The 26,273-nt window shown below is 39.1% G+C and overlaps 4 protein-coding genes and 1 long non-coding RNA gene across 7 annotated transcripts in view; 3 read left to right on the forward strand and 2 right to left on the reverse strand.

Moving 5' to 3' along the window:
* Oaf (BRICHOS-like domain-containing protein out at first) overlaps positions 1–26,273 on the forward strand; it is a 189,060-nt gene that overhangs the window by 90,209 nt on the left and 72,578 nt on the right. The window lies entirely within an intron of this gene.
* On the reverse strand, positions 7,659–8,570 carry LOC143422231 (uncharacterized). Its single transcript, XR_013101690.1, has 3 exons — positions 8,509–8,570; positions 8,064–8,408; positions 7,659–7,965 (listed from the first exon to the last, which is right to left on the reverse strand). It is a non-coding gene; the product is annotated as an uncharacterized LOC143422231 (long non-coding RNA).
* Positions 14,713–16,264, reverse strand: Gclm (Glutamate-cysteine ligase modifier subunit). Its single transcript, XM_076892670.1, has 6 exons — positions 15,950–16,264; positions 15,739–15,801; positions 15,550–15,667; positions 15,249–15,448; positions 15,035–15,149; positions 14,713–14,891 (listed from the first exon to the last, which is right to left on the reverse strand). The coding sequence occupies exons 1-6, from the start codon at positions 16,037–16,039 to the stop codon at positions 14,728–14,730; spliced, it is 750 nt and encodes a 249-aa protein (XP_076748785.1). The 5' UTR covers positions 16,040–16,264; the 3' UTR covers positions 14,713–14,727.
* Positions 17,229–18,135, forward strand: LOC143422205 (transmembrane protein 14C). Its single transcript, XM_076892678.1, has 3 exons — positions 17,229–17,444; positions 17,654–17,843; positions 17,921–18,135. Exons 1-3 carry the CDS (start codon positions 17,369–17,371, stop codon positions 17,982–17,984), a joined length of 330 nt encoding a protein of 109 aa, XP_076748793.1. The 5' UTR covers positions 17,229–17,368; the 3' UTR covers positions 17,985–18,135.
* On the forward strand, positions 19,015–24,153 carry LOC143422194 (ornithine decarboxylase). 3 transcript variants are annotated; one of them, XM_076892661.1, is made up of 9 exons: positions 19,015–19,378; positions 21,647–21,820; positions 21,904–22,143; positions 22,255–22,331; positions 22,425–22,598; positions 22,683–23,022; positions 23,104–23,318; positions 23,487–23,695; positions 23,831–24,153. In XM_076892661.1, the coding sequence occupies exons 3-9, from the start codon at positions 21,957–21,959 to the stop codon at positions 24,045–24,047; spliced, it is 1,419 nt and encodes a 472-aa protein (XP_076748776.1). In that variant the 5' UTR covers positions 19,015–19,378; positions 21,647–21,820; positions 21,904–21,956; the 3' UTR covers positions 24,048–24,153. The 3 variants fall into 3 exon arrangements, with proteins under 3 accessions (XP_076748776.1, XP_076748779.1, XP_076748778.1); XM_076892664.1 differs by lacking the exon at positions 19,015–19,378 and adding an exon at positions 19,817–19,953; XM_076892663.1 differs by lacking the exon at positions 19,015–19,378 and adding an exon at positions 20,778–21,007.

Below are 26,273 nucleotides of genomic sequence, written 5' to 3' on the forward strand. Positions count from 1 at the left end.
TTATGAATAATACATCTATCAGCGCTATTCCATAGGAAGCAATTATTTGACTAGCTTTGCATTTCTGCGCGCATTCGGCTCGGCTTCATTCAATCTCCCGGTTAGTCCACCAAGGCGGACAGGAGGGTAGAGGAGGCGAGGCGAGGCGAGACGAGGTGAGGCGAGGCGAGGCGAGGCGAGGCAAGCCAAGGCACCTTTAAAACGCCATTATATTCCAGCGCGCATAATCGCGCATCTCTTTCCCTCAGAAGTCAGTGAACAACGGAAAATTTACAATCTCTGTTGAAAAGCAGTTATAAGCGCTACCGTGAGCATCGATAATATTCCAGAAGCTCATTAGCGATCCAGGAACGTCTATCCCCCTTCCTAGCCGGGGAGTAATTATCTGTTACAACCTAGCCCGGCCGTACATACGTACACACAGCGTATAACAGCAGATCAGCGCAACGATTAAGCTCAAAAATAGTTCATGGGAACCCAGGTAAGCTAATCTCCATCGCATTAGTGTTGTTCCATACGTATAAAATGCTTTCCAAGGAGGAAGCACCTGCACGCATCTTTACCGCTCCCGGGGTCATCACTTTCGAAACCGAGCCGAACCGACCGACCACCTTTACCGGCCCCCGCTCCGCTACACCAATCGGTTCGATCGCCTTATTCTAATTGCTATCTGACCCACAAATCGCGCCGACTGTCTCGACGCGAGCCGACGAAGCCTGTGCGAGTGGCTGCGAAAATTTATGCCACCGTCAACTTTTGCTACTTACTCGAAAGACGACGTTGCTTTTGCTTTTATGGATATTGCTACGAGAATCCACCCCCTTCTAATGGAAAATAATAAATTACCAACGTTTCCACGAATTAAATTTTACCACGAGCGCTATAAATCGTGGAGTCTACGTTTCTTCTTTTTTTGAAACAGGAGACAGGGACGATAAATAATGGCGAGCGGCAACGTTAAATTTCCGAAATGACATGGCTAAAGTGATCGAAAAGCTTCGATGCGTAGAGCGAAACTAAAAATGCAATTCCGGCAACTCCGTTAATCACGAGGTATCAGCGGATTGAAATTAATGTTACGAGAAATGGAAAATAAGTTTAATCTTTACGAGCGATTTGTGAGTCCGCGCTAATTCCATTATTCTTTCCTTCCGTTTATTCTAGTAGCAACCGGTGTACACACCGACTAACGAACTGAAGAGTTTCACCCAGACAGCGAATCTTAACTGTCCGATCAGAGCGTTTATTAAAATTTCATACCCTCTGGCTCATTCAGAAGAAACGTAACCAACAACAGGTCCCAATTAGAAGCGAACGCAAAACAATTACGACTCCTTAAACCGTATTCATCATCCGTCCTGGCTCGTATTTCTTTGCCGTTTCACGCTATCCTGTTCATCTCTTTTATGTCCCTTTAAATATCACCAGCAGCGTTTCCCTTCGCGAGCAAATAACAAATCGCTCCTCAGCCACCGTGGCAATTACTATTCCATCAATAATTACAACCGTTTCTATTAACTCACTCGCCTCCAAAGGATAGAAACGAACGAATCGACCGTCTGGTTTCTCGGTCGCTCCCTTTGGCTTCCCCCAGTCTTCCGGACGAAAATCGATCGTACACGACCCAAGGACGGCCCCTAAAATGCCCCTCGCAAACGATCGCGAGGCACCGTGGCGAAACATGCACCGGTATCACAGCGGCGTACGATAAGCAAGGTCGCGAGTCATAGTCGTGCGACCTGTTTCGCGAAATTTACGATCGCCCTCGGCCACGGGTCCGGAGTGTAGACCGCGGGAAAAATGGCCTCGGTTCGCCACCGTGGCGACCTACCTACCCCCGCGGTCCGCACACGTGATCGTACACCGCATGAATGCCACGGAGAGTTTTGTCGTGGACCCCGTTCGGTACGCTCGTTCGACGGAGGCGTTCTACCACCCGCGACCGACAACAGGCCAGGCCGGGGCAACAGAGTCTTAGGCCAGGCCAGGCCAGCGAGGAGCCGCGTAAGAAGGGGTTAAGAAACTCTCCGACTAAAGTGCCTACACCGGAAGCAGGGGCCTTGCTTTCTGGGCTAATAACCCTACCCACATCGACGCGCGGCATCTGCGTGCGCGTGTACACGCTTAGACGCGACCGGAGAGAAAGAGAGAGAGAGAGAGAGAGAGAGAGAGAGAGAGAGAGAGAGAAAGCGGTGGAGAGCGACGAGAAGGACGAGGGGAGTCGAAGAAGGCGCGCAAGTGAGGAAAGAGGAAAAAAGACGAGGGAACCTTGCGCCTTAACGTGTACACGCGAGTGGAGGACGCACACGCGAACGAACGGGGACCCCTTATCAGCATGCAAGCCAGATTTTATGTGCGATCAACTGACCTGAGGATTCGTACGCAAATCGCAATTGGCTTCTCCGAGTACGGACTCACTTGTACGTTTAATTAGCGGCGAGGTGGTTTCGTCGGGGAGGCGAGCTAGCTCGCCAAGAAAATATCGCTCCGGTAGATTTCGAATTGCCTTTCTTTCGCAAGAGAGTGGAAATTGTTAACTTTTCTCGGTTACGATCCAAGCATGTTTGTTTCGATTAAAGTTTTGCTGAACAGACCAGAATTCAACGGACGATGAATCTGTGAAATTACAACTGGAGGAGAACCAGCGGAATGATCGATGGAACTTTTATGGAATCCTTGGCTAATCGCATCGATCAACGGTGTTTAATTAAAAATGTTCTACGAGTCGAATATACGATTCCTCCATCAATATTCATAGGTTTTGGTACAGTTACTCTCCGAGTCGGTTCCGTCCGTAAGCACCTGTGGGTCACTCGAGTTTTCGAAGGCAACGGTCCAAGGTGCGCCATATTTCACGAGTTAGGCCATTTCCAGCAAAAACCCACCCCGCCGCGCGGTTGCCGCTACGCAATTACCGGCCGCGTTATCTTCATCTGTCCGTGTTTCCATAAAGTGCAAATTCTTGCGGGAATTCTAGTTACTCGTGAAAAATTAATATCCTTTTTCTCACGGTGTACCGAATAAACCGTGGATATACGGTTAAGCCGGCAATTAAATGCAGAATTAACCCGAATACGGTGTTTCTTCTTCAACGGCGGCGAAGATAAGCCTGCCCCGCGTCTACGTGCGCGGCACGGCCGCCAGCCGCTTAATAAAACAAAATTCATTTGTAATTACGTTAACCCGGATGTGGTCCGTTCCCCACGTTCCCCGTCCGATACGCGCGTATGTAGGCACGTAAGTGGCGAACCGCCAAAGTTCCGCGTTCGTTCGAAACTTCGTCGCGAGCGATGAAAATTAAGAGGGGAAAACGCTTCGCAGCCACCAGTGCCGCGCGCGTTGACCGTTCTCCTCTTCCCCTGTTTCTGGTCGCGACGGCCGCATATTCTCGACGCCGATACACATGCGAATACGTAACGCGATGTTTAATTACACAGTCGGAGGAGCGTGCACGGGAGGCCGAGTGACAGAGAGAAAGAGAGGGGACGACGAAACCCTTATTCGTTATCATGGAAAACGGTACAGTATCCCGTTTTCTGCTTCCTCCGGTCTCACGTAACGAATTAAGCACCTGTACTACGTGGGATTAGAAGGTTTCGGCTGACATGCCCATATCTTCCTCTCTGTCTCCCTCTGCGTTCCCCGTTTCTCTGCTCGCGTTACGTCCATCTCTCTCTCGTTCCCACTCGACCTCTTCGTCCTTTTTTTCTCTTCCTTTCCGTACCTCCCTCCCTCCTTCCCACCCTCTCGCCAGGAGTTCCACCCGCCTTCCCGACGATCCGCCTTCGCCCCGTCTCTGTCTGTTTCTCAGCCGCTTGACACATTCGCGCGGAGAAAATGCAGCGAGCTCTCCCGTAGCCTGGCGTATATATAGGAAGGGAACGGATGTCTGGTGTGTAAGGAACCGCTAAAATGGTGTTCGCTCTTATCCGAAGATCTAGAGCGGCGATGCGAAGAGAGGCACGCGGAGGGCTATACGTAAGGTAAAAGGGGGCTCATGACTGGTTGGTCGGTCGGTCGGTTGGTTCGTTCGTTCGTTCGTTCCTTCGTCGTTGTTGTTGTTGGCTGTCTGGTTGGGTCGGTTAGTGCCGTTACCAGAAAGAGGCCACCTAGGTTCGCGAGTTAAACCTCCAACTTTCTTCGTAATGAGACACCAGCCACGAAATGACAAACGTAATTAAAGCAGACGTGTACAGAGAGAAAACGAGAGATAGAGAGAGAGTGCGAGAGAGAGAGAGAGAGAGAGAGAGAGAGAGAGAGAGAGAGGGAAAGGTGGGAGGTCAGAGGAGATCGAGCTGGGGCCCCTCCCGTAGGAAACGCAACCGTGCCACGGGGATTTTCACAATGGGAAACGGCGTCGTTGCTCTTTTGCTCGTCACCGTGAGCAACGCTCCGGTGGAATGCCATGGTTCGTCCGCGTCCGTACCAACGGGGCCCATTCAGACGCTTTTGCCCAGTCATTTCGGGATCCCGTCTCACGGCGCAATCCTGCGCTCTTTATTCGTCACCGTGTCCTCGTAATTTTATCTACACGAACGATCTTCCCTTTTCGTCCCATCGGCGTAATTCAACCATCGATCCTACCTGTTCCCCGCGTTCGCCTCCTACTGACGTTCCACCATTGATACCAGAACTGTTCCTCTCGCGCGGTTCTCCGCAGACGGTAACGATTGCACAATCTTCCCGTGTGTGCTGGTGCGGTAGTTATTATCGTCGTTGGAACGGTACTCGCCCGTTCGAGGAGATCATCGACGACTTGCTTCGATTCGGATCATCGAGAATCGGTAATCCCGCGTGCTTGTGACTCGACTTTCGATCGGTAATTCCAATGCCGTGTCACGGTTCCTGGGACTAAATCTCGTTTCGCGGTAATCTTTGCTTGCGTTCGCCGGGCAATGATCATTTGCATCGAAACAGTGAGTATCGAGAGCATTGACGAGGTACAAAATTAGCGTACGACGAATCGATAGCCGCGTTACAGTCGTGTAACGTCGCAACGAGTAGCGGTGGTACACAATGTCTTAAGAGGCAGTGTTAGATCTCGCGCGTTTAGCCATGATCCTTCTATTCAAACGGTTTTTTTGTCCTTCCGAGCAGGAAACTTGTCAGAACGCAAAAGTCGAGGATAACGGGTCGTGAAATGGATGTACGCGCGGATGGAGCAAGGTATAGAAGAATTTTGGGGCTAGTTCGCACGATGTGGGAGTATTTCAGGCAATCAAAGATTCAACCTTGCCCCGTTTTACGTCTTCCCCCGGACACAACAATGGAAACGCAATGGTACAACACATTTCACTTTTTCGCAACCCGTGTACCAGGGAGCCTAAAAGTATTGCGCGATATCCTACGTCTCGCCGCGAGAGAACTCGCCTCGTAGACACAATGTAGATTGGGTTTGGCCGTGTACCGTAAAAGCGTAATTATCATCTTTCGAAACGTAGCCGACGTCTTTCCAGAAACGTCGGCCCGTTTCCTTTACTGAAAGGAAAAAAAAAAGGAAAAGCGAAACATCGTAAGCCCGACTTTGGATGCTCCTCGGCACGTTTTTGGTGAGTGGCCTTCTTTCAACCACGATTAATTAAAATAACATTTTGCTTTAACGTACTCGAGTAAAAATTACGATATTCGGATGAATATCAGAAGAATTTTCTATAATATGTAATGCTGCTTGCGCTTTCCTGAGAATTCTTTTAAGATTCTAACATACTTATTTTAAATTTCCAATGTGCGTGCACGTTAATGAAACATTTTCAGTATTGCTCTCGTTTACTGCAAAGTATCGCCAACATTTCTATTCGTTCTTTAATAATTTCTTATACGGTGATCATTGTTTCCTTGTACTCTTATTTCAGGGATTTCCTCATTCTACATGGATTACTTTCCCTGGAATATTTCAGACGTTCTCATTGAATGATTTCCCAGTTTTTCAAAGATTATTCCTCCGTATAATTTACATTTGTCTTGTACCCAACCAATTTCCTTAGAGACGCATGAACCTTTCTTATCTCGCATAAATCAAACCCTACACACTTTTCTGCAATAACGTTTCACACAGTATTTTCCATCTTCCCTATTTTAAGTAGAGCTAATTGAATATTTTCCACGTTATATTAGTCACATGCATATTTCATGAAGCGTATCCTATGAATCATACATTAATTTATGCAAGGGTGTACTATATTAACATGTTAACTTTTTTAATTAATATATCGCATTCATATATGACACACAATATTACTCCACATTGCTCCAATTAAAAAGATATCCCCTACAATTATTCTTAATTAAGCGATTAATATGTTCTTACTCCTCTAACGCCTAATTTATCGAAAATACAATTATTTAAGTAAGTTACTTTAATTAATTAACGATTGAAGCGTATATATATATATATAGATTTCCCTTATTATTACGGTTCGAGTCTACTATTTTCGCGCAGCTATTTGATAGAAGAAAATAAAATTTCATTTTGTATTATACTTCTCACTTTCAACTGGGAAGCGAATAATCGCACGACGTATCCCCTATATCCTTGTGCACAATAGAATAATAAAAGGCGGTGGTAGAAAAATAAAAACTTGTTAAATATTGATAAGCGAGTACGGCCGTATACAGGTTCCATGGTACACGATGGCTATCGAGGGATTAAAAGAGAATTAAAATGCGGATAAAATTTTGCTCGGAGCGCGGCATCGATCTACTCGCGGCTAGACGGCTCCAGTCTCCCCGGCACCGACAACGTACTCGCGTACTCGCATAATTTCAAAGGGGTTACCTTGTTTTCGTTTTCCCATGAAAGAGCTCTCGACCGCAGCGGCTGTACGCAGATAAGGGGCATCGATTCGATCGGCCGGATCGGAAGTAGCCCGTCCTCGCCGGCGCTCGAGTGGCTCGATAAGACGCGCGAATCGCGCGCGAAATGCCGATGCTTATTTATTGGCAGTCGCGTTCCTGCGTGCGGAACGCCGTTCCGTGGCTTCCACGCGAACCCGACCGAATACTTTTCTCTGATTCCAACCATATCCCCGAAGCCACGGACCGCGTTACATTCCTCCTTCGATCTTCCAGCGATCTCGCCGGGTCCACCGTTCGCCCGCGCTCCGGCAACAGCACCCACCGGGTGTATATTCACGCGCCGCGGGAGCTCGCATAAAACTGCTCCCGAGTTTGGTGGGGTCAGAGATCACGTTACCGGACGATAAAGATCTCACGTGAGTGATTGTCGATGATATTTCACTTAAGGGATCGTCAAAGTCCGCCGCGGCAACACACGGGCCCGATACCAGGAATTTCTTCCCGGCTACGACTCGCTACCGCTCGCCCCGTTCCTTATTCCATTCCGCGTTTCCCGTGCCAATCGCGATTTCCAAATATTGTATTGTATCTCGATCTATCGTGGTAATTGCGTACTAAACGTTCATTAGTTTTCACGCTTGCCACTAGTATTCTGTTTAGCGCTTCGGTGGTTTTTGCGCCCGCTCTTTTTTAACCAATCGACGTCGATTCTTTTCGATTCGATTCGATTCGATTCGATTCGATTCGATACCATTCGATTCGAATCTAATTACCATGGTAATAATAGTAAACGGAGGACTTCCGGATAACAATTTCGATCGGATAGATTACCATTCTTATACGTCGAGTGTATTTACGCGTACGTATTGGACTTGTATAGTCTGAAATCGTTAAAGTTAATATTATTCCAATGGAGTGACAGGCGAATTCGTCGAATTCGATCTGTGCAACAATTTCCTTGGCGGTGGCGCCACCTCTTGCAAATTAAAGGGAAATCCAACCGCATATATTCATAGCCCCGCTCGACAGCAACGAACGAATCGTTAGCCACCATTTTTTTCTTTCTTTACATCCTTTTTCTGCTTCTATTATACGATCGTTTCGCGTTGAACCGTGGCGAGTATGCTTCCTTGGTGGTAGCAACAGGCGTTCGCAGAGCCGTTTAATTAACTAAACATAGCATAGACCGATAAACGGCACGTATCAGCCATAAACTTACCACCGCCTTCGACGCGGCTGATAACACTCTATCGTTGCTGGTTTCTTACCCACTGTTATGTCAGCAACCGTGCTCGAAAGCACCTTCACGCCCACGTTTCCCTATGTACCGAAGAAAGGAACTGCGTACAAGGCGAATACACACCCGTGCGTCCACGTGTGCGTATATATGAGCCGTACAACTCTTGTCAGAGATGGCAACGAACACCCCCTACCGAAAGAACGGTTTTCAACTCGTGACTTTGACGTCTTCCTTACAGCGATAACTCAAAACCTTTTGTACTGATCGCAATTCATATTTTTTATTGTTACGATCTGTTGAAGGTACGCCAGCTATTTTCACGTGGCTCTCGGATCGTCACTTGAAACGATTGCCAATTTTGCTCGCGAGATACCTAAAAAAGAGATTGAAATCTTACTTATGCATACGATATGACGATAAGGGTAGTTAATCTACTTATAGACTATAAAATACGTATAATACTTCACACCTACCTGTATTAAGCTGTTCCACTGATGAAGTCATCTATCTCGCTATCTTAACAGTAAGATAAATGAAATCCCATTGAAAATGATTTTTCACCACATGTATCTCCTTTATCAATGACACTGCGGTTGCGTTTACGAAGAGAAATACCGTGCGTTATCGCAGAAGTTATTGGTTAATTCGATGTCCTATTATAGGTATTACATCGGATTTAGTACATATTATTTTGTTACTATTTATATTCACGAAGCGTTTAATATAGTGTAGATAAAGTTTGAAAGTATGCTTGCGATATAAATATCGTAAGTGAGCAATACTTATATTTAACGCAACACAAATGCTATCTATATCAAAAACATACTTCAGATATAGATATTCTAAAAATATTCACTAAACGTTTTGATTCTTAGGTCTTACATGTTCTCACATGTTTTGTAGGACAAGAAAAAAAAGATAAAGCAATCAAAATCATACTAGTATTACTTAATACGACAATTATGTAACTGCTTTATCTTCTAATAAAATTAAGATGTGTTATTCGAATGTTAACTAACTTGGATATTCCATTTCGCATCTTGCATTTTATATTAATATTTTCAATTACGGAACTAATCCTAATCGAACACATAGATACACGCGTAGCTTATAAAATGAATAACGAGTCAAGTTTATCGATCTATGTTTTAAAGTATTTTATCGCGCGACTAGGTAGTGACGAAAAATAATATTTATAAAGATAAGAACCGAGTATTGATTTCACAGTACCTTACAAAATTCCGCGATCGCCATTATGAAACGCCAAGGAGTTATTACTCGTGTGGTGCATTTCACTTCCCTTCGTTAATTAAGGTAACCGACTGTTACGCATTTCCTCTTAATTTTGATTTACGTCCCTTCTAATCTTCTCCATTTCCACGAACAATTTAGTTACCGTTTTCTTAAATTTCATTCTTTTATTTATATTTTAAAATTATATGAAAAAATAGATACTTTACTGTATTCTTTAACAACTAATCTGTGATATCCATGAACGAAATGTTTAACAATTTATATTTTGGAGCACTTCTGTATGAAACTACCCATTTTTCTGCCGTATAGCTTCCTAAACCACAATTAACGATCTCCATCCCTAGCTTTAAGGAGAATACTTATTAGTACAAATAATTTTAAATAATTACCATTTAGAAGTAATATTATGACGATACATATTTGACAATGTCATCGCTTGCAATTATTTTTAAGTAGCCGTACATATAATCTTTAAAAGGAATCGGACAGCAAATAATAAGGCAATACTATTTTTCCGTATAGTTGGACGTTTACGTGATTTCCTTCTATTCTTGGCTACATTATGTCGGCTTGAAGCGCGCGACAAGAGCCCTGGGACTAAGAGTGCAGGTTGAGTCAATTCCATATGACGCAATTTCTATCACATCTGGCTAAAAGCGGCAATCTTCGCGCGCACAACACCTACGGCCATTAATAATTCCAGCCCGGTGCCTTTACCACGTGGGTTTTCTCTGTACGACTGCAAACGACCATTTCTAGAGGCACGTTAAGATCGCGGCTTCTGTGTGCGTAATGCAGTGGATGCGTCTTGGTCGTTGGTTGTCCGACTCTTGACTCGATTTCGCGACCGCAACTCGAGAGATATATCTCTCCCGATTTCCTTCCCTCTCGTTTCTTCTCTAGTCCCTCTTTCCCTCTTCTTTTCCTTGCTCATCTCGTTCGCCCCGTCTCGCTTTCAAACGGCCGCGGCGGTTCTTCCCCTCTTTGTTCTCGTATCCTCTCGCCCCTTCCGTGGTTGTGCCGATTCTCCCTTCTCCTCCCGTCCCGCCAATAGGACAGGGAGATAGCAGACCCCGTCGAGGAGACAACATAAAGATTTAAGACTCCAAGATGCGCCAATAAACATGCTGCGGCCGTGCAGTCAGCCTGCGCTTCTCTACTGCGTTCGCTTCTGTTCCGTTTCATTCGGTTCCGCTCTGCACCGTTCCGTTCTGTTCTGTTCTGTTCTGTTCTGTTCTGTTCTGTTCTGTTGTGTTCTGTTTCACAGCCAGCGCACGGTGGGACGTGTACGTGTTGGTACACACTACCAGGACGGTGTACGAGCGTACGTGTGCACACGGGTGCCGCTTGGTCCGGTGTGCACACGCGGATGCAGGTTGGCTCTCGTCGTATGTGCACGTGGTGCCACTGCGCGGCTGCGTAACGTGCTTTCGAAAAGTGTCTCGATGCGTATGCAGATATGCGGCTTAGCATGAATAGTATCTAGATCCGGCCGCGGATAACCCGCAACGATACCGGGAGATCCGAGCTCTCGGCCGCGGCTCGATTTCTAGAAACCGGACCAACACCGGAAGAAGCGTTTCTTTCTCCCTGTTACGTACATATAGGTGTACCTAGATGGTAGAAAATAGAGGCGGAATACGCGTATGCATGATCATCCGTTTCCAACTGATCCGTCTTCAAACTCTAACCGAATCGGAACCGCGTTTATACGCGGTTCCAGGCATGCGCGGGGAGAACCCATTGCAGGCTGGCCTAGCGTGCGACTCCTTTTCCTCCTTGGCACTGTTTCATTTACCGGGCTGATACATTCATTAACGTTACGAAGATCGTTAAATGGAGTCTACCCTCCCGTTCCTCCCACGACAAAATCACTTGTCCTTTAAAATCCATTCGAAACATCCTCCAAGTGATCTACGACCTCTACTCGAACGCGTCGCCGTCTTGGAGGAAGAGGCCTTCCGGATAACGAGACAGAAGTACACCTGCCGCGTTCGAAGAGAAGGCAGGACACGGTGGAAAGTTTTCAATGCGAGGACGGTCGTACACCGCAAAAGTAGTAGATCGGGACACGTTCGGTCGTCGAAGCGGCAAGAGGGAGTCGACGACGGTGGAACCGTTGCTGGCTGCTTCTGGCCGTTGCTACTGCTCCGGCTCCTTCTACTTTTGCCTGTCCTCTCGCTCTCCCAAGGCCCGGCTTATTTATTCCTCTCTCTGTCACTGGCTCCCTTTCTTCTGCGACTTCTTCTTTATTTCTGTCCTTTTGCCCGTTTTCTGCTTCCGCAAACGACAGCCGCTTATTTATACCCCGTCTTTGCATCGCGCGGGAGCGAGCGAGGGCGCTTTTGCGTTTACTTGCTACTGCCGTTCTCTCTGCCGCTTCTGTGTTGCTCCGCCGATACTTCGTTTCTCTGGCTTTTCTCTCTCGCGCGCGTACCATTCGCCCCCTTGGCCACGGCCGGCCGTACGCTAGCGAAACATCAACGGCGAGGCACTTTGCTCGCGAACACCGTGAGATGCACTCGATGCGAGAGGCAATTCCGCGACTGCATCACCTGTCAACGCAGGATCGCGTTCCAACAGGTCTATATTACACGCGGCATGTAGCTGCTGGCTACTCACGGTAATCGCTACTGAACTCACCACCACAGGCTAATTCGTCCCTCGAGAAATTTATGACGGTTACCTTTTTTATTGATACAAACGTGTTGCGCACAAAATAGGTTGAATAGCGGCATCGTGTCGCTTATCGCTAGAGAACTTTGATCGATATCCTCTTTATTTCTTTAGTACGTCCCCTATTTCCGTTCAGACGACTATCCTGACTTATTGCTCCGCTATTCTGTACGCAATGCATTCGATAACCATTAGTAGAAATTGTACGGGATAATTTTAAAACTTAAACAATCGCATGGAAATCAAGAAAGATGATATTCGTGTTAGGAAGAGATCGATTTTAACATTACGCGTAAGGTTTCGTCATTTGATTTCTTCCTTATTTTAGTTTCTTAAACCATCCCCTATAACCATCCCGTTACCTAAAAACGGTTTCGTATATCCACTAATTAAATTACTCTACCTCGAAATTGATTCCAAACTTCTACAAGCTCTTTCGTTACACTTATATAGACATGGAAACTAGTCAGTTCGCTGGTAAAGTTCGCGGACTTGCATCATCCCTGATGAGATTCGTTATCAGAGAGTCAAGTTTCGTTGAAACTCGTTGCTTACGCAAATTGCATAATTGCGCAACGAAGAAATGTTGCGTTGGCCTAACTGGTGATCTTTTGATGCGCTAATTCTCCGGTTCGTACAATACGACGCAATTGAATGCAATTGACGTGTTTTCGTGCGCAGAAAAAAGTATAGTAAACCGTATCTTGACGACTTTCGTGTACGGGTAATTCCGCGGGAAAATCTCGAGAGTATAACATTACGAATCCAGCACTGATAGCGTCAACAGCTGATAGCGGAAATTTATTCCTTAATTTGCTATCAAGGAGACGGCTCCTAAAATGAAACTCACAAGTGGGCGTTATATCGATGTAATAAACGTTATCAGGATGATACGTCAGTCTGTCAATCAGACGCATCATAATGTCCGCATAAATTTCGATAAGCACGCGACGATGACGTAAGGGGTCTCCCGTGCGGGAAAAAAGGCAAGCCGTAAACTCAGTCCGCGAAATAGCAGAGCGATCGGGAGGCGCGGTACGAACTATGGTCGTGCGCGCCCCTGCTAAAGCTCCGAAAGAGCCCGAACAAATAAATGCTGAAAAGAGGAACAAAACCGACATTATATGGCATTAACATACAAAGTATGTCAGACCCGCGGTCCGCAGGCATAACATAGTATCGCGGCGTTCGCATACCCCGCCCGCTTTACAGTGACCAGCAGGAACGGGGGAAAGCATTGGAAAGAGACGGATCCTTAAACTGGTGAACTGAGAAGAAAGACGAGAGGACGGGATGGAGGAAAAGAGCGAGCATCGAACGGGCTCGAAGAGAGCCGATGGAGCGCGTGTGGGACAGAGAAGGTGGAATGATGAACACAGAAAGGTGTGCGTGGTGCGGAAAGGGAGCAAGGAAGAGAACGCGGGAGAGATGAGGGTAAAGAAGGAAGGGCGAGCGAGAGAAAGAACTGAGGGAGCGGAGAGAAACGTTTACGCTATCCGTAGTCCCCCGAAGTCCCGTCCCTTCGTTTCGTTGTCCCCGTGTGTGCCACGCGGTGCGGCTTAACGCAAAAGGGCCCACGGACCGGGAGCGGAGTAACAGAACGCGCAGGAAAGGGAAAGATCCGAAGGCAGCAGCGAGCCGGTGGCAAAACGAAAAATCGGCCCGCATATATCGAGCCAACCTGCGACGACGACGACGACGACGACGAGGATCGCGGCGGCGGCGGCGGTGGCGGCGGCGGCGGCGGCTACGACGACGAAGGTGGGACACACACATAAAACGAAGGATTCCTTGTGTCCCTGCTGCCTAGCGGACTCCCGATCGGCTACCGCTAGCGATGGTTACGAATTCGGTTGAACGCACAACAGCCGAAAAGAACTCGTGTAATTCTTATCTACCTATTAAAAATCTGCTCTCAAATTTTTCTATTTTAAACATTCTCATAACTAATTACAACATTTTCTGTGGAAAAATTTAAGAGCTAGCTTTTTAATAAGTGTACAATTCTTGTATTACATTAGATGAAATATAATTACGAAATTATTAAAAATTTATAGTTTGATTTCAGAAAATGTTAATAAAATTAATTTCTATATAATCTGAAAAATTGTTCCTACTTAACATTCATCCATTTTCAAAAATATTTCGTCTATATATACATATATATATATATATTTAAATTAAACAAATCCAAAAAGTACTTAAATATAACTAATAAATAAAAAAGTATGGAAATCCTTCTTTCTATGTTCTCTATTCGTAGCAAATAAACCAACCCTGAAATGAGAGAACAATTAACATACTTATTTAAGGAATATCTGTTGCTCTGTTCAAGCGTCGTACATGCCCAACACTACCCATGATCTCCACGTTGCGTTTTTTATTTTATGTTTACTTTTGCACTCACCAGCTAATAGCGAAAATTAAAAATCCCAACATGTTTTTATAATGCATTATTACGTGCCAAAACAAAGGAAAATAATTCTTAATTAATAATTGAAATTCAAGAAAATTAGTTGAAAATGAAAATAATTTAAGATACATTGCTTACAATTGCACTCGCTAAAAATTTATTTCCATAATTGTACATAAAAAATCCATCTTCTACATAAAAAAAGTTAATTTATTTCTGCTTAAAGAAACTCCTCTGTTAAATTGCTGATCTTATAATAATTATGTTAAATATAACATACTAACAATACTATAATAGTAGTAAATACTATCACAATTTGTTATGAATTATTAAAAAAGAATTTTCTTATCTACTGCAGTAGATTGTGAAAAATACGATGTTTTTGTACAAACAATAGGTAACCCTTTGAGGATAAAATACCCCGACACTTTAGATGTACTTGATATCTTGTGACCCAATATAAACTTGTATTACCATTGAGTAATCTATTCAAATCTTCTTGAGGAAGAATTTCTGTAAGTAAAGAAGTATTAAACAAACAAATTGAACAAAATACTATTGTTGTTATTGTTATATCGTATATTATATAAATGCTCTACTTACGTTTATTTTACATTATTTTATTATATTAATATTGTACATAAAAATATACTTACGCTCAGGATCATTGTGTGTTAATAACTGTATATCATTTTCCTTAGTAAATGCTTGCAAAGCTGGTGGCACAACACAACATGTAGTTAAACTAATTTGTACAATGTTTGGTTTTACCTGTTCGAGTGAAAAAAAAAATATAAAGTAAATACAAAAATATAAATAAACGCAATCAAAATGAAGATCAAGGAAAAACTTAAGTAATAATAATTTTACATTTGCCCACTTAAACAAGTCAATAAACACATTTGTATTGACATCACTTAACCCAACACTTGACAATTTGCCGATCTTGACATACTCCTCTATTTCTGACCAGAGATATTTTAATGATGTCAATAAATCTTCTGAATTCTCTGCACCTGAATAGGCAATTACTAAAGACTCGATTGTATTTGTATTTAAAGCATTACAAACTGAAACAAATGTTATACAATATAACCATACTTAATACATAAATCAATATCATATTGTGTACAATACATTGTAGAAAGAGTTATTAGATTATAGTTCAAACCTCCATATATAGCTGATCTCAATAAGCTTACATCAGGTGATGAAATAAACACTTTTACAGTTACCTTGACATCTTCTCTATTGATATCTTTTAAGGCATTATCCTCAACACCTTGAACCTGAAAATTTCCAACAATTTAATAAGACATTCCTCAAAACGTTTCAAATGACAATTAATAAATGAACATACAATCACTGGATTTTCGCCACTGCCTTCATTATCTCGAAGTATAATTTTCAGCGTTTCGATTAACTGAAAAGAAAGTTTTTTGCTTCAGCAGAATTAGAATCTTCCAGTTAGTATTAAACGAGACATAACCTCGAGAATTATGACTACGCTAATATTCATGGAAAATTTTCAAATTTACAACAATTCTCATTTAAAACTTTTAAAAACTGACCTCGTCCGTAGGATTTTGACTTGCTTTCGTTTTTGCTTCGTGCAAGGAAAGTATATTTCCAGTTCGAATTAATATATTTTGTGACAACATAGTACGGAATGAAATGTAAAGAATGTTAGCAAGCGAGCGGCTGATGACTAACTAGAAACGTTATGAAAACTGATATCATGGATCCTGACGACGACGATCAATTGCTTCCCATGAACTTAATCATAGATGACTTAGCTGACTAGGCAATTTTCAATCCAAAGATAACATCGATTATACTCTAGCTTGAGAAGAATATCTACATACACTCCAATTGTCCTTTTAAACCTATAAATTTTTTTTTCTCCTATCATTCGACTCGTCCTTGAATAACAAACTGTTGAATAAGCATATAAAATACGTTTAGACTATCTGCGCGAAAATATACACAGCTATTTCCATAGATACTATATGTAATTACGTCATTATTTTTCTACAATTTCAAGTTACGCAATTGCAATGATTACCTGCAATTTATTACTCTTTTCTAAGTGCGATTACACAATTTTTATCTTCATATACAGTTGAGAGTTTTTTATATTTATTGTATATATACTAAGCTTTTATTAAAAGAGTAATGTTAGTAATATATTTGTTTTGTAAATATTAATAGATATTATTATTTTTATTATATTTTCTAAAATATTTTTACATTATTTGTAACTTTTCGCGTAATAATAAAAAAAAACTATATAATGATTATATACGCATTGACATTGAATTTGTATGCATGGTACTTTTCTAAATATAAAGTACAGAACATTTGAAATTCAGTTGGCGCAATAGATTAAATAACGCTTTAAATTTCAATCACGATATTTTCATTACGAAACAATCGATCAAATGTGTTCAACAATAGATTTAAACCAAGCAAAAAAAATTAAAAACATAGACATGATATTTCATTGGTAGGTATATCAACACTTAGTATCGATAAAATGTGTGGTTGCAAAAGGTAGCGCAGCAATCGTGATGATGTGGTACTATTCAATGCACATCATTCTTAATATTACTACGTATTGTTGTTTACAAATATCAATTTGTAACGCACAACATCAATAACTGACGTTATTTATTTAAAAATTATATAAGCAAACAAAAATAAGTAGAATAATATACAAACTATGAATTGCTAACATTTTGAACTCTTGCCGCGAAAATGTATGCTATGAAGTAAGTAACAGCTAACATGCTGTATGGCTATAATACCGTAGAAATAAAAAAGTAATCTCTCTATAAAATTGGTATATCATGATGATAGTTATGATGTGCAAAATATAAGTATAGTTTGTGTGGCATTTAATGAGTCTCTAATGCTTAACTGAGGGGCATAACAACAGTCACACAGTAATTTAAATAACTAATAAAATTACTATTGCTTAATAATAAAATATGACTGTTGATATACTTGGATACATATATGCTGCTACAGTAGCAGCTGGAGGTGTATTTGGTTATGTAAAAGCACGTAAGTTTATGTATACTTTCAAGTATTGCTACTTTTCTTGCAATAAACAATTAAACAGGTATTCTTAATTTTATGGTATAATTTTAATTTTGTAATTTCTAACTAATTATCCTCAATGTTTTCTTGCATGTACCTAATTTTTAATTTAAATGTAATCAATGGAAAGTATCTTTTAATAACTTAAATTGAAATTACCCGATTTCTTAAAGAATCAATTCCATCTCTGGGTGCCGGACTTCTCTTTGGATCCGTCTTGGGTTATGGAGCTTATCAAACTTCCCAGGATCCCACAAATATTAGAGTCTCCGTAGCAGCAACTTTAGTTCTTGGTGGAATCATGGGTTATCGTTATTATAATACCGGTAAATTAATGCCAGCTGGAATGATTGCCATACTCAGGTACTATTTTTAATAATTACACTATATGTTTATACTATATAAGATTTAAAAATACTAACGGAATTCAATTTTTTTAGTTCTATAATGTTAGTCAAGACTGTTGTCAGATCTTTCACAGCAACCCCTATGAAGACACATTAGATATAGGTTCCTAATAATTTTTTAATGTTATTGATTTTATTAGCTAGAATATGTTAACCATTTGACTGCAAATAACATCTTTAAGTACTTGATAATGATTATCATTGAGTGCTAATACTATTTAAAGGTGTCCGGTGATAACCAGTCACTAGGTGTTGAAAATAAAAATGAATCTGTATTTAGTTTTTACATATAGAACTTTTCATTTATGGTAATTAAACATTATAATGTACATACATTATCATGATTGCACTTCAGGATTATACACAATAAACATTTTGCATTTATGCAGCTTGCAGTCAAAAGGTTAACTCTGAGATACAAACAGTGTATGTATCCTATACAATATACTTCATGTTTGTTAGTGATATGTATATTTTGAACATACTTCCTCAAAGAGATACCTTCTACTTTAAATGTTATTTTATATTCACAAACTAAGAAAATATAATTGTTATTGTTATATTGCCAGGTGAAAAGGTTATATGAAAATATACATGTTATTTTTATTTCAATTCTTTGTATCTTGTAATAAAATATAAAGTAGTCAATATTTTTGAATTATTTAGCTACAATCCTTTTAATACAATTGAATAAATGTTGCGCATAATTTCTAACTTTCATACACCAGGTCAATATGCTCACATCTCTAACATTTAAAATCATTAGCTTCTAACTTTGTTTTTTCACTATTTGGTTCATTATTATATGTATATAAAAATTCTAAAGAAGGACGAGTTATGAACAGCTCTAACAGATAAAACAAAGAATTTAGTTGAAATTGGAAATAAATAAATGAAACTAGAATATCTTTAAATGCATACCTCAACCATCTTTGTAACAATTTCGCTGTTTCTAATTTTGTAATACAGAGTAACGATTATGATTTCAACGGTTCAATTTTACTACACAACCTGTGTCTTAAACTCCCACTCGCAGTATATTTAAAAACGAGTAATCGATTATTCGCGATAATCGAAAGTCAAAAGCTCGTAGTTCGAGTTGGGAAATCGAGTACGTTCTGTGCTGGATGCATTTACGAACCTTTCCGGGAGCTCCTGCTCGGTGGTGTGTCCGTGGGAGGAAGTTCTGCGGTTTCACCAGGTTCTTCGACTTTTCACGAAATTAAATACGACTTACGAGTTAATCGACTGACACGTCAATGTTCGCTCGTGCCATTTAAGCGGTTACGATCGGACAAACGAATGTTCTTTCTCGATACTTTTAACGGGAAATCGGTCGCGAGAGAATCCGACAGGCACTGGTCGCAACACGAAGGAAGCTTAAATCTTCATCGACCGATTTGACTGATTTTTGAGATCCAGTCACCGAAAACTTCCATCATTCCGTCAAAAACCGAGTGCCGACCCGCAGGGTGGCGATCATTTGATACGGTACGTATTTTAACGAATATTCGGCATTATCCTTGGTATGCATCTTGCATAGCCGTATGTCACGTGAAATTTTTAGTTATCAGTGAGTCACAACGTGCTCCGTCGAGATATGTACAGATTTCTTGACGTAAAATATATTTAAAGTTAGGTTAAATATTTTTCGATCGATGAATCATGGATTTTCTCCATTTTCCTTATAGAACATTTTCCATATGCGCTATTATTTCCTCACGGTTCTTTCGTAATCCACGCTTTGTCTATCGTAATTTTCCTCGTATCTTCTTTCCGTCTGTTTCATAAGACAGAGTAATTGATTCGACGTCAAATTATTCACTCAACACAATACGTATTACTACAATGGCATACCTTATTTGCAAACATCGTTACCATCTTGCTAACATCATGTTTGCGTAGCAGTTTGTATTTCGATGCTATGTTATCTTCCAGTTGCTACTATATAACTCGGCCTGATATTTCCTGTGTAAACCAGTAAAGTCACAATGGAATACGAAGATTTTGTTCAAATTTCAGTATATTAAATAAAGAAACTCTTACCCGTCAGTGATAATGCGAATGTCAATATGTTAATTTTTTCCGATTTATTTTTTCCATTTTTAATAATCATGCTGTTTTCAAATAATATTGTATTTGTGCCTTAATTTTTGCTTATAATGAGTGATTCCAGTGCTTTATTTTTTTTTTATAAATATGTATTATCCAAGAGCATACAAAATCCAATTGTTTAATCATTTCTTTATCACTTAATTACATAATATAATTGTAAACTGTATTGCTGTGTGAGAAAATATATCTTTTTATCATTAAATAAATATTTTATTCTACATACGTGAAATAAAACAATTATGCTTTTATATTATTATACTAAATACGTATAGTTCTGCTATACTTTGTTGCATCAATTTCTGCAATACCTTTTCTATATTTTACATCTATTGACACGCATTCTACGTCTATTCTGAATTAAAAGATCTGATGTCAGTCTAAAATGTTCGTTAAAGCCTCTCTTAACTGTTGCTTAAAAGTGATAAGCGTGACAATTTCATACACACCTGTATTTTAGCCGGGAAATATAATAAATCTTATCAGTTGTCTGTCAACTGATTTTAAGGAATGACAGTAATCCATAACTTTCAACAGTGTAGCATAGATTAAACATGGTATTTCCATGCCCCCAATGAAGACTTGATCTTTGAGTGGCGTGTGCATTACCCCTCCACGTCCAATTGGATCTCTCTGAACCATGTATTTCTTGGCCGTCAGATAAGCTTTGTTCCATGAAGTAGACTTAGTACCACGCAAAGGCTGCCTGATAGTACTTATCTTTCTCGTATAAATAGTGGCCCAAATAGTTACTTCAGGTTCAGTATTATTCTGGACTCTTCATTGTCCATTAAGCATCTTTGACTGAGTGTATCTTAAGTTATATTACAAGGGAAACGAAGTGTAATAACTTCATAATCATTTGTTTTTTACTCGTTGTGTCTTTTTTTTTAAATTATTGCAAAGATTGTAGTTTGTCAAAAATTCAAGCACGCTAAAACCTCTGATTTAATCATTTTATTCATCCAACGTGTTATAAAAGCTACGAGAATTACTTTTAAACGCCAGGTGAGTTTTAAAAACTGTACTGTTAAAATACGTTATGTCACTATATATGTCATTTGATTTGTTACCGCTTATTTAGTTTAAAAATATTAAGTTTCCTAAGAAATTTATTCGATTAAAATTTATACTACACTCGTATTAAATAGTATTTAAGCAGAAGGCAATGTAAAATCTTTTCAATATGATGCTCTGTCTGGTATCCGGCCAGAAATACATATAATTAATACTGATAAAATTTGATAAGATAATTTTGGGACTATAAGAAAATATTTGACACTTGCTACCAAATGTATTGATCTATAGAAAGTGAATTAATTTTAAGTGCTTAAGCAGTATGTAAATTTCACTGTATAAAGAAGAACTGTAAATTCTATTACTATTAGTAACTAAATCTAATTGAAGTATTATTTTCAGTTGAAGAGATTAATATTTAATAGAACAACCTTTGTGAAGTATGGCTTTAATCTAGAAAGTATTGATAAGGATTAGATTTATTCTTTAATATACTTCTAGGTTGACCTAAAAATTCTTTGTAAAATATAACTTGTAGTATTTTTATTTAAGCTTGAATCACCCATAAGGTACTTCGATATTCTGCTATTTTGATATTCAAATATATGAAATAATAACTTTTTGTTCTAGGGTTCTGTCTGCAATAGGCTGGTGGGCCAGTCTATTGGTGGGTGCGTAGATAACTGCGGCAACTGGAAGTTGGCCCTGAACGCAGAGCCCCCGTGGCTTTGCTAGCACCCCCATAGTGATCTTGTCTTAACCCGCTTCCTCACGTCTCACCCAATTCTCATTGACAGCTGCCTCGTATGTAGCATTTAGTATATTATATATGTGAAAAGAATAAAAAAATGTGGAATGTTATGATAAAACAATTTTGTAACTTTCAGTTTGCTGCCTAGCGCCTACAGAGTATCTTTCAAAAACTTATAAAATAGTCAATATGAAGGTAACAAATCAGGACGAACGTATTCATGTTTTGGAGGATGCATCAAATGTTACATCCGTTATCAAGGATATTGCATTAAGTGGATTACAAGAAGAAGCATTTTATGTACTTGATATTGGAGATATTGTGCATAAACATCAAATATGGAAAGAGAAGATGCCACGTGTCAGTCCATATTATGGTAAGACAATAAATAATATTCTGCACTGCATTCTATTTGAAATCCGAAATAAAAAAAATTATTATTTTATTATTAATTACGTTCATCATTAATTTGATTGTAAACTTTTAGCTGTAAAGTGTAACGACAACTTAAGTGTAATTGAAGTATTGGCTGCTCTTGGTACTGGTTTTGATTGTGCGTCCAAAGTAAGTGTCATATAGTACTATCACTGACACTAGTTAAGAGATATCTAAGATGAATAATCTAAATGAGATTTATTGTTCACTTGTTATTTGTAGTCGGAGATTAATAAGGTATTAAGTCTTGGAGTAGATCCGTCAAGAATCATCTTTGCCAATCCAGCTAAGCCAGCATCTCACATCCGTCACGCTGCCGCTGTTGGAGTTGATGTAATGACAGTAGATAATGAAAATGAATTACATAAGATTAAGAAGCTCCATCCAAATGCAAAGGTAATAGAGAGTATTTTATTTTCCACTTTTCTTTTTTCTAAATTATAAGCTGTCAATAACTAATTCATCGTTCTTAAATATTAGATTGTTATCAGAATCCGTTGTGACGCAGAAGTAGCTCAGTGCCAGTTGGGCATGAAATTCGGTTGTGATCCAATATACGAAGCTCCTAACCTTTTGCGCCTATCGCGTGTGTTGGGACTCGATGTCATCGGTATCAGTTTTCATGTTGGATCTGGTTGTCAGGATCCACCCGTGTTTCATCGTGCTATACGCCATTGCAAAACATTATTCGACTTAGCGATGGATATTGGTTTTAAACCGCATTTACTAGACATCGGTGGTGGTTATCCAGGAAATAAAGGTAGCAGCATCGATAAAATCGCTGATGTCGTTAATAAAGCACTCGACGAGTATTTCAATAGTAAGTAGTATCTATTTGCACTGATATTACTCTAATTTTATTTTATTTTATGTTTCGTTTACTTATAATAACAATTTTTAGCTGATTCTGTTCATGTTATTGCTGAACCTGGCCGTTTTTACGTGGCTTCTGCATTTACTCTCGCAACCAGCATTCATAGCAAGCGTTCTGTGCGCGGTGATGAGAACTCACCAAATACTGTTACGCACAATATGTACTACATCAATGATGGTGTTTATGGCTCCTTCAATTGTCTGCTTTATGATCATCAGCACGTAACTCCAATACCTCTAAAGGTAATCATTTTTTCAAGAGATGTAAGATACTGTGTAACTCTAAGAGGTGTGACAAGTTAAAAGTAATTTGTACTCTTCGAAATATCAGATTATTTGTTATTTTTTACAATAAGTAACGTCTTATCAATAAAGGATTATTTCTAATACTGAACATTTTAACATTAACAGAAAGGCTATGGAAAGATCGTTCCTTCGAGTATTTGGGGACCAACTTGTGATGGTTTGGATCAAGTTGTGGAAAATGTTCTCTTACACGAAATGGATCTTGGTGATTGGATAATTTTCGAAAATATGGGAGCATACACCTTACCAGTTGCTTCCCCATTCAACGGATTCCCTGTACCAAAAGTTCACACTATTGTTGACGAAAACATTTGGTAAGTGCATTAAACGATTCTTTTACAATTTATTCCATTTCATATAGCAATTATTTGTTATCTGCACTTTCAATTTGCAGTCATTTTTCCAAACTAATGTACAAATTTTTATCCTTTGATTGTTACGTCTTGCAGGCTTCTGTTAAAAGATGCTTTGCCCTTGACTGAAGAGCATTTCGTCATCGGTAATACTCCAGCTAATTTACGACTTGGTCTGGATATCGGTGGAACTGATACCAATGCATGGCGCAATCCAAACATTGAATTGACGTCGACTGAAATTTTAGCCGACGCTACTAACCCACCGTCATCATACATTTACGATTACGTTGAAGTTGATCCTTTAAATTAATTCGCAATGCATCACGATGACCACAATATGCTAAAAAAAAAATACAAAAAAAACAGTGCTTGCCATTTGCAATGAGGAACCATATCTTCATTTCGCACATAGAATATCATGACATAGCTTGAAATGAAATATTTTTGTTTGTATCTTAAGGTTGACAATTTTGTGATTATATATTTGATAATATTTATCTTGGTTAGCTTAAAAGCGAGAAATGTAGTATCAAAGGTATTTGTGATCTTCCGCTTTTATTTTAAATATTTGATGCATTACTAATATTTTAGTATCGTATCATTCAAAATGCTAAATTATTTATATTTTTTGCTTTGATTGAAAATTAAAAACGTGCAAATTATTATCGACAGTAAGAAGATAATGCAGATACATGCAATTGCTACTAAATAATCGAAAGCTAGAATGTATAAATTATAATCGAACTTTTAAATCATTGTTGAAAAACAATTACAGTGCTGCTGTAGATGTTATTCTGCTACATAACACTTTGACATGTTTCCATAGGAACATATATCCTTCTAGAAACGTAGCTTCTCTTATATTACATGTAAACTTTCATAATATTTAGAGAAGTGTTTATCAAACATTTTCATGAATATCTACGATTTGCACGTTCAATATAGACAGACGTTTGAAGTCATTTTTATATAAATCATATAAGTATGAGTTAGTGAAATGTTTAAACTAACTAATCTGAGTCACTGTAATTTTTGCAGCTATTTGTACGAACCATCTGATGTCGATCCTTATGGTAAACAAAATTTTGTGTTTTCTAACGCTAAACACACACAAATACTACTTACATGATTTATATGAAATGTATAAAAAAAACAAAGTAGTAATTTTGTGTAAGGGGCTTAAATGTTGAAACATTTATATAATGATATCTATAAAGTATTTAAATAATCATTGTATAATTCAATTCGTGATTAACAAAAGATGCAAAAAATATAAAAAAAAAGAATTGCGAGGGAAATGTAATCAATAGCACTGAAGGGTGATGTACGTATCCAACGTGTGTACAATGAGATGAGCACAAAACCTTTCTATTATCTCCCGAATTTTTTCAGTTCGAGTCAAATGTCAAGAAAAGAAAAAAAAAAAACTCTGTAGGAATGCTAGGATTTTTAGAGCATTGAGGCAGCTGTCACAGGAAGGAAAGATAATTAGTTTCTTATTAATTATTACTCTTATTGTATTATATGTCAACTATTATTATTGTTAATTAATTATTATTAATGTACGAATGCATGTAATGAAATATAAAAAAAAATCAAATCAAACAATTTTTAATTTTTATTTCTCCCTTATATATTTTTTGTTTGCAGAAATCTAGGTATAATACTACTCGTATTCTGACATGTTCGGTTGATTAATGAGCTAGAATTACTATTATGTACTATGTGATTGAAAGATAAGTTTAATATCCTCTTGATTATATCTAAGAATGTCGTACAGATAAAGAAAAGATCTAATGACGGATGATGTGGAATGTATCATGATACTTATCAAAATTACAAATTTCAAGCATACAATCTTGAATTGGAACGTATTACTAGTCATAAACGATTAAAAATTTTACAACTAATATCACTATAGAAATATCTATAGAAGAGTACAAATTACTTTATGTATGCTGTAACTGTAACGTAAAATTGAAATATGTGTAAATTATCTCAGTCGTCGTAATCGAATGCTGATTGTCACGTAATTCTTTATCTCTATTAATAGTAATCTATATTACATAATAACGAAGACCCTGAACGAAGTGCATTTGTACATACATACTTGAAGATTAATTGTATAAACTGATAATGTCGTACGTCTATTGAACACATTATAATTAATAAATATCTGGTGAAACAAATTTTATTTCATTATAATATAAAAAGTACTTGTTCTTAACTAAACTTTTTCCATTTTCATTAAAAATGGATATATATTAAAAAAAATATATATATATATAATATATGAAAATACCTTATAACGCGACTAAAAATCCTATTATCAAAGATTGATATACGCTGATCTGGAAATAAAAGGTAAGAACCACGATATAACCGCGTATTTTCCTAATTAACGAACTGATAAGAATCGTCACTGATTCATTTAGCCGGTGGGGGCGATAAAGCAGAAAGATCTGTTTCATTGCTTTTTCACGTACTCGTTTCAAGATTACTTCTGAGAAATGTAAATCATTCTTAATTCGTGGTT

This window comes from Xylocopa sonorina, chromosome 3, assembly GCF_050948175.1.
Source record: "Xylocopa sonorina isolate GNS202 chromosome 3, iyXylSono1_principal, whole genome shotgun sequence".
Lineage (NCBI taxonomy): Eukaryota > Metazoa > Arthropoda > Insecta > Hymenoptera > Apidae > Xylocopa > Xylocopa sonorina.